Here is a 15,870-nt window from a genome sequence, read left to right as displayed (position 1 = left end):
AAGAAAGAAAGAAAGAAAGAAAGAAAGAAAGAAAGAGAGGGAGGGGGGAGGTGTAGGACTGAAGATATGATGTGTTTGCATTGTGTTTAGGATATTTAGGAGATAACAATATCATGTCTCCATTATCCGTGGCAGAGAAAATCCTTTCATATGATGTGAATGGACTGGACTACATCCAATGCTACACTAACCATCATGTTGTAGTACTTGTAAGTCTCTTTGTCCAATGGGACCCAAGCGCTTGGCCCATGATTCCGGTAACGACACTGCCCATTCGTAACAACACATGCACACTGCCCATGGTTCCAGTAAGCTGCAACACTGTTGGCTCTTGGAACGGTGGTTTCAATTAGAGACCTGGTGATGTGTACTGAAACCTGCCTAATCAGCTCACCTCCCGTCCACACAAGCCACGGACCCATAGGATCTCCCCGTAATGCAACCCCATTACAGGGCCAGCCAGCACGGGCAACGCGACTCTAATGATGACGACCCATCATCTCCATCACCAGGAGACTCTCGCCCTGTCTCAAGGTCCTAAATGGGGCATGAAGTCAAACAACTTTTTACTAATAATGTGTTGGCTACAGATGAGGCCTTGCTCTCATGTTCTGGACAGTTCAACCAGCTCATTATCTTGGACTAGGACTAGGTCGTCTTAAATGACGTGGGGCAGGCGATTGCCATGTGCTGTCATTTTTTTTCTCAGTATCTTTGCAATGTAAATGAATGGTGTACGTCACCATATGGTCACTAATGCATCTATTTAGCTGCACAACTACATTCACTTAGTGGCGAATCTGTAGTGACTCCACCCCTGGCCGTTTCATCTCTACAGCGGAGCATGGCGTACCAGGTTATCCTAATTACACCTCCTGCTATGAAGGGCTTCCTACACTGCTAATTAGTTGTCTAAACGCTGTCTGAGACTCATCAGCCGTGCACATACTTATCTGATTAACTGGATGTAACCACCTTGAGCGCCAGAGGGGATTCTGGCCTACATTCTGGAGCATGTAAATATTTATTGCCAAATTATAACACCACCTTGGGATTGTTTTCGCAATCTGTTTCCGGGGGCTTCGAGGGTCTCAGAGAGAATATTTGGGTATGGGATGGGACAGCATTGACAACAGCAGGCACTTTTGTACAAATGACACATATAGAACAAATGAAAAAATAAATAAGGGGTAGAAGAAAAAGCATTATTCAATATAATTTCCTTATGTTTCATCCATGGAGCTCAGGAGAGAGCTGATGGCCCCTGTATTCCAACCCTGAGGTGGGGTTACAGGGCCCAGGTAGCATTTCAACACAAGTGCACAACCTTTAACAGTATTGTTTACACAAGGTTAACACTGGCGTCAGTAGGACGGCAGCTAGGGTGGGAGCCGGAACAATGGCATGATGGGGGTTAATTGAGACGTGGGTTGGAGGCGTGTGTGTGTGTGTGTGTGTGTGTGTGTGTGTGTGTGTGTGTGTGTGTGTGTGTGTGTGTGTGTGTGTGTGTGTGTGTGTGTGTGTGTGTGTGTGTGTGTGTGTGTGTGTGTGTGTGTGTGTGTGTGTGTGTGTGTGTGTGTGTGTGTGTGTGTGGTGAAGTAGAGTGGAAGTATGTCGACACATGACTCAGTGTCAGATCTGATCTTGTGTTAGCTTCTGTCTGGACTTCCAGCCCTGGCTGCCGTGACCTTTGACCCGTGGAATTCCCCCCACTAACCACCAGGGGATGTCAGGGGTGAGAGAGAGAGGTGACCCACCTCACAGTTCTACAGCGACCTCTTTTGACTGGACAGATTGAGAGAGGCAGAGAACTCTGCTACCTTTTTGAGACCACCTGGTGTAAGTGGAGTCAATGATACACTACACTGTACATACTGTGTAGATCTATCTGAATGTTTGAAGAGTTTATTCACCGCCTCCAAATGCAACCTAAAGTTCTAACTCTGAGGTTGTTCTCCTCTGGGCCCATACATACTGTATGTGCCAAGTGACCATGTGGAAATATGGCTATTGATTTCACCCCTGTTGCTTAGCAGAGAGTGGAGTATCAACTTAGCATACTGTACCGCGGCTCAATCCTCAGTGGTCTTTCTCTCTCTCAGCCTCTCTGAATGAAAAATCGTTTAGTGTTTAAGTGAGCTGCCTTGAGGACAACGTTTCTAGAGGCAAATAAAAGCGCATGGAGTACAGTATAAACAGGATTAATGCTAACACACCACAGGGCCTGATGCATGTGTTACTATATAAAACCCAGGAAAGCCTGCCCATTTCACTGGTAGAATAGCAACCGTTACACAGTTCTGACACAAACCATTATTAATCTGCATCTGGAGAATTTCATTGCATTCCATATTTTCAGTCTTCTTGACCTCAAAATGAAAGTGACTGAAATCTGACTGCAAGCGCAAGCTTTGCGAATATGCTTGAATATGCTGACACAAACTAATGTGCTGATGACAACAACAAAAAATCTAGACTGTATACTCACTGATGGCCTCCACAAACAGATCAAATAATGGGAAGGGAAACAGGGGCTCTGGCAGCTCCCGGAAAAACATCTTGAGTGCCCCGGTGACGACGTGGATGTCCTCCCATTGGCTGTCGTCCAGGTTAAACTCCTCCTCTGGGACAACACCAGGAAGAGAGGGGGCAAGAGAGAGAGGGGGAAGAGGGGGAAGATGGGGAGAGAGGTGGGAGTGGGAGACAGAGAAAGAGAGAGAAGGAACAGGAGCAGTGAGAGAGAGAGAGAGAGAGAGAGAGAGAGAGAGAAGGAACAGGAGCAGTGAGAGAGAGAGAGAGAGAGAGAGAGAGAGAGAGAGAGAGAGAGAGAGAGAGAGAGAGAAAGAACAGGAGAGGGAATAGAGCGGGAACAACAAAGCTTTAATTGGGAGAATTTGCAAAGGCTAATTACTATGCTAATGTTTACCTGCTAACAGCGGCACTCGCTAACAGGCTCCCAGCTACCCAGAGGTCTGATGAAGCCACATGTGTTGGATTGGGTTTCTGTTCTAGACTGACATATACCCTCTGTTGAAATCAGTTAATTCTGATAGGGCTGAGAATAGAGAAAACCCCTGGTAGTGACAGAGACAGGCCATCAGGTGACGAAGTGATTCAGAGGCACCAGGCTCAATATGCCACAGGAGGGGTGCAGGATGATCCAAAGCCAAGATGACAGGCCTGGAGGTCTGAAGACAGTGGAATGGTACAGCACAAAGTCACATTATGCTGTATGTTGAAACTGGAAATAAGCAATCGTTCGTTTCAGACAACCCTGTTACATGATAATAGGAGTATAGTGCCATAGGAACTTCTGAATAATTTTCATAGAGATAATTATCTTAGAGAGATTTTATCCATGATTTGAAATTAGAGTAATGTATTTGGCATGTCAAGATGATCTTAGATCTTCCCTTCAATCCTTGGCCAACCAAAAACAAAGGCAATGTGTTGGAGAGCCAGAGTCATAGAAAATTACATAAAGCGAGTGGGTATTTCTTATTTTGTTCTGCACAGTTTTAGGTACTCCCTAGAAAAAAGCCCAGACTTTCAATTAGCCAGCCTCTCCAGTGTGTGCACTTGACACATCTGAGCTGATTGCTAATCAGCCCAAGGTTTCCTTGTTTGTACTGAATCCTGGTACAAAAACCCACTCAGGGAAACTGAACCTGCTGCGTTCAATGGTCCTGAAGGACATAGTAGCCTACTACATGGTCAATGTTTTCAACCCACTCTCACTTGAGATTGTACTGTACTGGCTCTATATAACTATGGGGGTTGGGAGCACATTCAGGATAAATGGAATGTGTGGGACAGAATGTAGGCACATGGTGTCATTGTGTCAGAATGCTTGGAATGTGCAAAATGTTGATGATGTCACTCTCCCCTCAATGTCCCGCATCACAAACCACTTCTTTAATCTCTAGGACTGCAGGGCACAGTAACAAATAATGGTGTATCTAAATAAAAAGAAGGTTGCTAGCTACCTCAAGACAGAGAAATACATTCCAGAGTGATAAATTAGGCTAAAGGTCAACCAGTATATTCTTTATTCTCAGAGCCTGGACAACAACAAAAGTTATCTTGTTGGTTTGCTGGAGAAATGCCCCAGGAGTCCCTTACAGGAAACATTGGATAATTCAGATGAAGTACGTAGACGTGTTTCACTGGAGGCCCAGATCTGACTTGAATTCTCATGAGGGATGCTTTATCCTTCCTTTAACTCTGAAAGATCCCATTCTTAAGGTATTCGTCAATCATTTTTTACTTGCCAAAGAATGCCTTGTGATCCGTTACTCATTCATCATCAATGTCTCTACAGTTACTCATAATTAAGCTGTAAAGTAGAGTTACTCAGTAATTACCCAGAATAATCCATGATTATTGAAGATGGCGGCGGAGAGGATGGCTGCTGTTTTATTTGTTCTTAACCAACCGTGCTATTTTGTTCATTTTTTTTGCATTGTTTGTAACTTTTATTGTACATAATGTTGCTGCTACCATCTCTTATGACCGAAAAGAGCTTCTGGACATCAGAACAGCGATTACTCACCTCGATTTGGACAAAGAATGATTCTTAAATAAGTCAGATGGGAAGGATATACTGCAAACACCTGAAAACGCCCTCATCCCGTCATTCGCTGGAAAAAGAAACTGAGATTTTACGGAAAGAGATCGGGGTGCCTTGTGAGGACCAGGCGACGAGTGGCTAATCTGCCGTTGCCATCCGTACTGTTAGCTAACGTTCAATCACTGGAAAATAAATGAGATAAACTGAAAGCACGTATATCCTACTAATGGGACATTAAAAACTGTAATATTTTATGTTTCACCGACTCGTGGCTGAATGATGACATTAATAACATACAGCTGACGGGTTATGCACTATTGGCAGGATAGAACAGCAGCTTCTGGTAAGACACGGGGCGGGGACCTATGTGTATTTGTAAACAACAGCTGGTGCACGATATCTAAGGAAGTCTCAAGGTTTTGCTCGCCTGAGGTAGAGTATCTCATGATTAGCTGTAGACTAGACTATTTACCTAGAGAGTTTTCATCTGTATTTTTTGTAGCTGTCTACATACAGTGGGGCAAAAAAGTATTTAGTCAGCCACCAATTGTGCAAGTTCTCCCACTTAAAAAGATGAGAGAGGCCTGTAATTTTCATCATAGGTACACTTCAACTATGACAGACAAAATGAGAAAATGTATTTATTTGCAAATTATGGTGGAAAATAAGTATTTGGTCAATAACAAAAGTTTATCTCAATACTTTGTTATATACCCTTTGTTGGCAATGACACAGGTCAAACGTTTTCTGTAAGTCTTCACAAGGTTTTCACACACTGTTGCTGGTATTTTGGCCCATTCCTCCATGCAGATCTCCTCTAGAGCAGTGATGTTTTGGGGCTGTCGCTGGGCAACACGGACTTTCAACTCCCTACAAAGATTTTCTATGGGGTTGAGATCTGGAGACTGGCTAGGCCACTCCAGGACCTTGAAATGCTTCTTACGAAGCCACTCCTTCGTTGCCCGGGCGGTGTGTTGGGGATCATTGTCATGCTGAAAGACCCAGCCACGTTTCATCTTCACTGCCCTTGCTGATGGAAGGAGGTTTTCACTCAAAATCTCACGATACATTCATTCTTTCCTTTACACGGATCAGTCGTCCTGGTCCCTTTGCAGAAAAACAGCCCCAAAGCATGATGTTTCCACCCCCATGCTTCACAGTAGGTATGGTGTTCTTTGGATGCAACTCAGCATTCTTTGTCCTCCAAACACGACGAGTTGAGTTTTTACCAAAAAGTTATATTTTGGTTTCATCTGACCATATGACATTCTCCCAATCCTCTTCTGGATCATCCAAATGCTCTCTAGCAAACTTCAGACGGGCCTGGACATGTACTGGCTTAAGCAGGGGGACACGTCTGGCACTGCAGGATTTGAGTCCCTGGCGGCGTAGTGTGTTACTGATGGTAGGCTTTGTTACTTTGGTCCCAGCTCTCTGCAGGTCATTCACTAGGTCCCCCCGTCTGCTTCTGGGATTTTTGCTCACCGTTCTTGTGATCATTTTGACCCCACGGGGTGAGATCTTGCGTGGAGCCCTAGATCAAGGGAGATTATCAGTGGTCTTGTATGTCTTCCATTTCCTAATAATTGCTCCCACAGTTGATTTCTTCAAACCAAGCTGCTTACCTATTGCAGATTCAGTCTTCCCAGCCTGGTGCAGGTCTACAATTTTGTTTCTGGTGTCCTTTGACAGCTCTTTGGTCTTGGCCATAGTGGAGTTTGGAGTGTGACTGTTTGAGGTTGTGGACAGGTGTCTTTTAAACTGATAAGTTCAAACAGGTGCCATTAATACAGGTAACGAGTGGAGGACAGAGGAGCCTCTGGTCTGTGAGAGCCAGAAATCTTGCTTGTTTGTAGGTGACCAAATACTTATTTTCCACCATAATTTGCAAATAAATTCATTAAAAATCCTACAATGTGATTTTCTGGATTTTTTTTTCTCATTTTGTCTGTCATAGTTGACGTGTACCTATGATGAAAATTACAGGCCTCTCTCATCTTTTTAAGTGGGAGAACTTGCACAATTGGTGGCTGATTAAATACTTTTTTGCCCCACTGTACCACCACAGACCGATGCTGGCACTAAAATCGTACTCAATGAGCTGTATACCGCCATAAGCAAACAGGAAAATGCTCATCCAGAGGCAGTGCTCCTAGTAGCCGGTGACTTTAATGCAGGGACACTTAAATCAGTTTTTCTATCAGCATGTTAAATGTGCAACCAGAGGGAAAAAAAACTCTAGACCACCTTTACTCCACACACAGAGACGTGTACAAAGCTCTACCTCACCCTCCATTTGGCAACTCTGACCCTAATTCTAAAATTCTATCCTGATTCCTGCTTACAAGCAAAAATTAAAGCAGGACGCACCAGTGAATCGGTCTATAAAAAAGAGATCAGATGACGCAGATGCTAAACTACAGAACTGTTTTGCTAGCACAGACTGGAACATGTTCCGGGATTCTTCCGATTGGCATTGAGGAGTGCACCACATCAGTCACTGCCTTCATCAATAAGTGCATCAATGACGTCATCCACACAGTGACTGTACGTACATACCCCAACCAGAAGCCATGGATTACAGGCAACATTCGAACTGAGCTAAAGGGTAGACCTGCTGCTTTCATGGAGTGGGACTCTAACCCGGAAGCTTATAAGAAATCCTGCTATGCCCTCCGACAAACCATCAAACAGGCAAAGCGTCAATACAGGACTAAGATCGAATCGTACTACACCGGCTCCGACGTACAGACTACAAAGGGAAGCACAACAGAGAGCTGCCCAAGTAACACTGAAACATGCATGAGAGCATCAGCTGTTCCGGATGACTGTGTGATCACGCTCTCCGCAGCTGATGTGAGTAAGACCTTTAAACAGGTCAACGTTCACAAGGCCGCAGGGCCAGATGGATTACCAGGATGTGTACTCCGAGCATGCACTGACCAACTGGCAAGTGTCTTCACTGACATTTTCAACCTCTTCCTGTCTGAGTCTGTAATACCAATATGTTTCAAGCAGACCACCATAGTCCCTGTGTCCAAGAACACTAAGGTAACCTGCCTAAATGACTACCGACCCATAGCACTCACGTCTGTAGCCATGAAATGCTTTGAAAGGGTGGTCATGGCTCACATCAACACCATTATCCCAGAAACCCTAGACCCACTCCAATTTGCATACCGCCCCAACAGATCCACAGATGATACAATCTCTATTGCACTCCACACTGCCCTTTCACACCTGGACAAAAGGAACAACTATGTGAGAATGCTATTCATTGACTACAACTCAGCGTTCAACACCATAGTGCCCTCAAAGCTCATCACTAAGCTAAGGACCCTAGGACTAAACACCTCCCTATGCAACTAGATCTTGGACTTCCTGACGGGCCGCCCCCAAGTAGTAAGGGTAGGTAACAACACATCCACCACGCTGATCGTCAACACGGGGTCCCCTCAGGGGTGCGTGCTCAGTCCAGTCCCTTCCTGTACTCCCTGTTCACCCGTGACTGCACTGCCAGGCACGACTCCAACACCATCATTAAGTTTGCCAATGACACAACTGTGGTAGACCTGATCACCAACAACAATGAGACAGCCTATAGGGAGGAGGTCAGAGACCTGACCGTGTGATGCAAGGACAACAACCTCTCCCTCAACGTGATCAAGACAAAGGAGATGATTGTGGACTACAGGAAAAGGAGGACTGAACTCGCCCCCATTCTCACTGGCAGGGCTGTAGTGGAGCAGGTTGAGAGCTTCAAGTTCCTTGGCGTCCACATCACCAACAAACTAACATGTTCCAAGCACACCAAGACAGTCGTGAACAGGGCACAACAAAGCTATTTCCCCTCAGGAGACTAAAAGATTTGGTATGGGTCCTCAGATTCTCAAAAGTTTTTACAGCTGCACCATCGAGAGCATTCTGACGGGTTTTATCACTGCCTGGGATGGCAACTGCTCGGCCTCTGACTGCAAGGCGCTACAGAGGGTAGTGCGTACGTCCCAGTACATCACCGGGTCCAAGCTTCCTGCCATCCAGGACCTCTATACCAGGCGGTGTCAGAGGAAGGCCCTAAAAATTGTCAAAGACTCCAGCCACCCTAGTCATAGACTGTTCTCTCTGCTACCGCACGGCAAGCTGTACTGGAGCGCCAAGTCTAGGTCCAAGAGGCTTCTAAACAGCTTCTACCCCAAACCATAAGACTCCTGAACATCTGAACATCTAATCAAATGGCTACCCAGACTATTTGCAATGACCCCCTCCCCCCCTTTTACGCTGCTGCTACTCTCTCTGTTATTATCTATGCATAGTCACTTTAATAACTATAACTATATGTACATATTACCTCAATTACCTCAACACTGGTGCCCCCGCACATTGACTGTCTCGGTATCCCCTGTATATAGCCCCGTTATTGTTATTTACAGCTGGTCTTTTATTATTTGCTTTTCTTACTCTTACTTTCTTTGGGTATTTTCTTAAAACTGCATTGTTGGTTAATGGCTTGTAAGTAAGCATTTCACTGTCAATTCTACACCTGTTGTATTCGGCGCATGTAACAAATACAATTTGATTTGATTTCAACAGAACACACTGTCTTAGTTGTTTTCATTGTATCACAAAGAAACCCCCCTAATTGAACCCTATTTGAATCCTGTTGTGTTCATTATATGATATCCAGTAGAAACTGAACTGTATGAAGTCAAGTACTGTTACAAACACTATAACATAGTCAATCACAAGTGAATTAAACGACAGAACATACCTTGGTCAACCAAGAATCGTAACTTCTGGATGGTGGCTAGATTACCACTCACTCTGTAGATGCCATCAGCCTCTAAACCTGGTGGATACAAGTTAGACATTAAATACAAGCAGATTTGACAAAACTACGTTTTGATTTGGACTTATATGACCATAAATGACACATTTAGATACAATTCCTGGGTTTTACAATAGACAATGTGTACATTCATTGCAGTGGAATGGATAGTTGACATCTTGCCTAGATAGGGGCTTGGACTTGGACAACATACGGCTCTATTTCACTGTGACATTTTGAGCATTACTTTGATTATAGAGTCTGACTGCCATTTTCTTTTGCATCCAAGTACAGAAGACCAGCCTGCCAAACCAGCTCAACAGCATTTGATAGATTGTCATGCTTTCATTGTCCATACTCTAAAAACAAGCCATTTAAAAAATATATAAATTAAAAAGTGACCAGCATTTAAATACACAAGGCTGGAGGCTTAAAAGTTGAAACACAGGCTAGGCTACAGATTGTAATGCTAAATATTTGAGTCTCACTGTTGTCAGTGCAAACTAACACTGCCGCTGCATAGAGGTAGCTGGGGCGACACTTTCCTCTGGCCCTTTCTATCAATTGCTCTAATGAATGTCCGTCCACATTCCCGAGCATTTGACAGTGGCACGCTATGTACTGTACTATACCGCTGTCACTGGTGGGGTAACTTAAGGATATGGTTGTCTTGAAAAGTAAAGAAGACGTACGTTTCATTCTTTGCAAGGCGTTCTTGTATAACGTCCTGGCTATTTTCTGCAGCTCAAGTGTTAAGATGTCCAGAGGAATTTCACCCCAGTGTTTGGCCCTTTGTTTACATAGAAAGCAGTCAGAAGTTGTTTGTTTGTTCTTTCCCTGCTGTGTCCAGAGCCCAGCCAATGGCCTCCCAAATGTTGTTTGTGTGTTTGTGTGTGTGTGTGTGTGTGTGTGTGTGTGTGTGTGTGTGTGTGTGTGTGTGTGTGTGTGTGTGTGTGTGTGTGTGTGTGTGTGTGTGTGTGTGTGCGAGTGAGTGAGTGAGTGCGTGTCTAAAGGTTTATTTTCTAACACACTAAAGTCCATCGTGTATCAAGAAATGCAACAGACCTTTAGATCATAATCATTACAGTTAAAAGACGTTCTTAATCATTATTATTTTCTCAGCGTGTTTATCGGGCCACAGCAATTTTACCCCCAGATAACTAATAGTCCTGAACAAATGTTCAGCCAAAACCACAAACGGAACCCATTACACAAACACATAATTCAGTCTCAATTTCAGCGCGTTATAAACAGTCTGAAGTGGACTCGGAATTGGACGCGGACCAGGAGTGAGTGATTTGGGATGCCGAGGAGCATTTTCCTCAGGGTTCAGCGCCTTTGCCTGGCCAGCTATGTGACGGAGCCTGGGAAACTACTGATCACACACATTGTGTGAGAACACTACGAGTCAATGACCGGGATACACGTCTTATAAAACAGGCACTCTCAACTATAGGTCTTTTCATATTCACTCTCAAATGTCAAAACAGAGGGGGAAGTGTAAACAGTGGTGAAATGCTGAAGCAGCTACTGTAACTGTGTGAGATGAAGCATCACTGAGGTGGACAGGCTGACTCGACAGGGTCAGGGTGTGGAGAAGGGTCAAACTCCCAAATAGAGGAGGACAATACAGTACATACTTCCCACACACATCTTATCCATTGTTGATTTATTTCCCATAAACAAAGTATTAATTAAATATAAAAAAAATTGTAATAGTGCATACCTCTTTTTTCGACGGCCTCCACACACTGCCTGACAAACTTTGGCACAGTGGTCCCTTCCCGCTCGCAAAGTGCCAACAAGTGACATCCAAACACTCGATCTGTGAGGAAAAAAAGACATGATTTGTTCAGTAAAAAATCTATTTCCCAGAACTACTGAACTAGAGACAGTGTAAAAATATAGATATTAGCAGTAATCATCAGATATTGCATTTAATTGCATCAAAAGTCCTCAAACGTGGAATGTGTTGAAATGTCTGTTTTCAGATCTCAGGAATTTTGGTGGAACGGTAAAAGGTCTGTTTAATAAGTCATTCCATTCACGCTTGAAAAATCTCATTAATACTGTCCATTGATCATCATCATCATTATGTGGAGGGATAGGTAATTATTTCATAGCATGAGTAGTAACACTCATCGCTCTTGACTCCTACTGCCCTGCTTTCCTCTGATGGCTGTTTCCAGAACAGTGCTACTAACAGTAGGCTACATGGATTCCACGGCCACATTGGTAAAGGATAAACAATCTAATGTTTAATCACACACTTAGCATTTTATCGCTAACATTTTTTCCCATGAACCCTGAGAATCCCAGGCCGCTTTGCTCCAATCAGAGGAAGAGGGGAGACACATTTTCTTGCCTTATATGAACATTCCCATTGCTTCATTACTCTACTTTTGTCCATTTAAATGTACTGAGGCGTCCCTCATTTAACCTGTCCTTACTGGCAATAAACTCAGGTTCTGTGGTCACTAACTCTGGTCAGTTAATCTCCAGTAGACGCCCTATAGGGCTAGCAAAAGCTAGGGTTAGCAAAGCATACCTCATCAATCATAGACAGGAATTCAAACTGACTGTGCCCAGAGGTACACTTTCTCACTCATCAACTGGCTTATGTTACATTATCGGGACTCTTGAACAGTGCTGTCTCTCTAGCACTGTGCAACATCAAAGATCGCCCTCTCTTGTTTATACACTGGAGGGGAGTGTGCACCAAATACATAAATGACTGCAAGCACGGCACCTTTGCATACAAAATGCACTTCCCAGCGCTCGGCAGATAAGCAAGAGAAAAGACGAGGGAGAGGGGAAGGGGGGCAGAGAAATGGAGCAAAATTACCCCTCCTAAAGGAATTCAAATAACCCTCGCGTTGCATGGATTTAATTTGCATTCTGAAGTACGATAGGAAAGGGGGGGGGACCTGATTTGAGGAAGCACACTCTCTGAAGTGGCTTGCCCACCAGCCCTGCCAAATAGGACAGTCTGGAGGCCACCTGCCCCACTCCTTAATCCAGAAGTATTTCATTTATTCCGTCAATAACGTCCTCTCCCTTTGATCTAGCGTTTGTCCCGTGGACACAACATTAAAGGGTCTCCTTGAAGCTGGGGGAAATTCCAAATACCGTTACCTTCTTCTAAGGATTGCAAATGTGCTTAAATATGCCCTTTAATGGTGTATTTTCCTTCAACCGTGAGCTCAATAAATTAGTTCCCCCTTAGAGGAATGGATTCTGTGGTTGCCGGTTGGATTGGCATGGTTTGTTCAAGTAAAGTGCATTCAGTTTAATTTTATCAATCACTGTTGTTCTGTGACTCCTAATAAATGTGGAAAGACCTTTTTAAATCAGTATAATAACTCATTATCATCACTAGTTATTCTATATTTACAATCAATTATAAAATAAATTGTGACATCTGGGAATATACAGACACAGTTAACTCTCTTTTTTCTTCTTTGAAGGGCTGTCCTAATAGAAAAAGATGACAAAATGTACAACACATTTTGAAAGATTTGTGTTCTTCACAACATGTGAGGCGTGGTGGAAAATAATACACTTATACTGGTACATTTAAAACAGAATACTGTGTTACCTTTGATGATGCCTTTCTCCTGTAGAGTCTTCATAGAAGGCCGTCTTGAGATGAACTTTTTGAGTCTGTTCTTCACCCCATTCTTATCAGCACTGTCCGACATGCTGTAGGTGAGCTTGGAAGACTTGAAAACTTGTCAGGAACACACAGACACACGGTTAAATGGCAACAAGTGAAAGGGAAAGCTAGGGTGTTTAAATGTGTCTTTAGAAAGGCTCAGTAGGCCTATATGCCTTTACAATGTTCAACCAGTAAAGTGGAGGTGGATAGTATGGTTCCCCTCATCTCTCTACCTGACCCTCGCTAATTCCCCCCTCACTCTCTCTCTCTCTCTCGTTAAAGTCCCACTGTTATTTATTAATTAGGCATCCTTCCAGGGGTCTCTCCCATGGCTGTCTTTTTCTATTATTCATTCCAATTGAACTTCTCCATGTCTAGAGGAATTCCCTGCAGTTTTTTAAAGTCCGGGTCCTGCTTGTCATTCTAAAAAAAAACGAACACTGCTCCTCCCAAATGAATCAAATGACCTATTTTGTCTACGGACTAGCTTTGCCATACAAGAAACAAGTTGAATATATTTATTATATTACAGTTGGGTAAGACAGAGTTGCAAAGCAAGTAATATTGTTGTCAGGTGATTGTATATAATTTCCTGAAAACATACAGTAGGACCTACAGTGGAAAAAAAGCTATCCATGTTGCTCTCCAGTTTGTGTAAAGTACTGTCTTTTTCATGGGCATAAATTCACATGAACATAGCCAGAATCATACCCATAATGAAAGGTTCAAGTAGCTGAATAGAAGAGACTGGATCTTGGCCTCTATGTCCCTGGCCCCTAATTAGAGATTTTAATATGCTCATCCAACATCAATATATTCGTCTCGCAGCGCTTAAGGTGATGAGATTGATTTGAACCAATGACAGGGATTAACATAATTGCTACTTGACATACGATGACATAATGTTAATTAGCATGTTCTTGTGTCATGTTCCTACAAGAGCCATAATTGAAATCAACAGTCCCACACACATTTTGGGCATATAAAAAGAAAACACAAAAAGTGCCACTAAAAATCAGGAAAGCTGTCAGACCTTATCACGTTGGTGGGTAAGGGAAATGAGCACACATACATTATGCAAATGTTGAGCAACCGTTTCCCTGGAAAAGTTATGTTTTGAGCAATTAAATCCCTACAGTAGCACAGATAAGAGACAACTTTTAATCAGCATACCTCAGAGTTCCAGATTGTACTAACACGTCACGAAGTGTTTTGATTAGCAACTGTAGTAGAACTATAGATGTTGGAGACAACTTACTGAGTGAGCGTCTGTGTTCAGGTTCCTTTGTGCAGGAGGAATCAGGTGCAGGTTTTGGCAGTGACAGTGTCTTGCTAGGCAACCCATGTCTGGGTAGGTACTCTGTGCTGTTTGCTCTCTGTATGCCAGGCTTGCCAGAGGCCTGTCCTCCAGCTCCTTTAGACTACATCAGAAAGGAGGTTACAACCTTTTAGAGTCCAAGGTAACTGGTTGCATACAGTAACTCATTATTATCTGTCATTATTCAGTGAAGAGATTATCTGCACTACGTGGAACATACAATTATATGTTTGACCTGATACATAGTCAATGATTTATGGAATTGTCTTACTTTCATTTCGAGAAGCATGTTATGACTAAGCAATATTCGGAATGATTTAGTCATAATTTCAATATCCAAAATCATAAACACTTCAGAAATGTTGAACTTCAGATACACCGTCTGAAAGAAACAGGAAACTGCTTACCAAGTTGTCAGCTGTGCTTTTAATAGCATCATGCCATTTACATATTGTGGGGTAATTGTCAGCCTGGAGAAGGAACTCACTGCCAGAGCTGGTTGTTATCTGGAACAGAGAATGTTCAAATTGACCTCAATAAAGGTACAACAACAAACAGGCCTTTACCTAATGCATTCCCGTGAAGCGGGGCATAATACATATCGAATAGCAAAGGTTGGAATTCATAATACCCTAAACTAACAATCAATATTTACATTTTCATATCATTTTAATGACACCTACTGATCCACATGAGTTTGTAAGACTATGCTCACTCCAGCATCAGCAGAATTTGCACTTGATACTCATTCCCTTGGTCTGTTGAGTCTTTTCAGCTATGTGCCTGTTAATGTGTGCTCTCTGTGTTTGACAAGAAGCTCACGTTGTGCAGTGTGTGTGTGTGTGTGTGTGTGTGTGTGTGTGTGTGTGTGTGTGTGTGTGTGTGTGTGTGTGTGTGTGTGTGTGTGTGTGCGCCAAAAGAAGAGACAAATGCAGACTGTATTCTCAGAGGGGAAAACATAATTAGTGTGATACTTGTCATCTTAATATCAGGCCTGTTCTGCATCTCTGCAACAGTGTAGTAACAGCATTTGGCGCCGTCAAACAGAATAACTGTACTGTTAGTAAAAGTCTTTGAGAAACCCTGACATCAAGGTCAGCATTGTCAAGTGTGGTTGATATTACAGCTGATTAAATTTTGCTCATGTTTTGTAACAAAAATTGTAAAAATAACATAAAAGGAGACAAAATGGTATTTCATACCATACATAATGAAGAAACGTATTTTCGCATGTTATTAACTTCCTAAATTAGTTAAAATGTTGACAATTGTTCATCATTCATCTATGTGTTAATTCCTTAGAGGAAGTGTTTTTACCGTATGGAGTTTGGGATGTGAGTAACCTTTCCCCCTTCGTATATTAATATCTCTTTAATCCAGCATGAAAAGCCAGACCAGACTGTAATTATTTTTGTCACACGAAACCTTTTAACAAATTCTGAGGAGGAAATTTCATATTTTATCAACAACTATGCTTGCAAAGTCACTTGTAGCCTTGG

General features: G+C 43.0%; 1 protein-coding gene across 1 annotated transcript in view; it reads right to left on the bottom strand.

Moving 5' to 3' along the window:
* The window catches only part of arhgap15 (Rho GTPase activating protein 15), a 51,036-nt gene that overhangs the window by 16,427 nt on the left and 18,739 nt on the right, over positions 1-15,870 (bottom strand). The window contains exons 6-11 of the mRNA XM_014173506.3: positions 14,779-14,877; positions 14,312-14,474; positions 12,994-13,125; positions 11,122-11,220; positions 9,339-9,416; positions 2,489-2,623 (exon numbers count right to left, since the gene is read on the bottom strand). Of these exons, the coding sequence (XP_014028981.1) occupies positions 2,489-2,623; positions 9,339-9,416; positions 11,122-11,220; positions 12,994-13,125; positions 14,312-14,474; positions 14,779-14,877 (706 nt within the window). The remainder of the gene's footprint in view (positions 1-2,488; positions 2,624-9,338; positions 9,417-11,121; positions 11,221-12,993; positions 13,126-14,311; positions 14,475-14,778; positions 14,878-15,870) is intronic.

This window comes from Salmo salar, chromosome 25, assembly GCF_965601325.2.
Source record: "Salmo salar chromosome 25, fSalSal1, whole genome shotgun sequence".
NCBI classification, from domain to species: Eukaryota; Metazoa; Chordata; class Actinopteri; order Salmoniformes; family Salmonidae; genus Salmo; species Salmo salar.
This window is presented reverse-complemented; position numbering and strand designations above follow the sequence as displayed.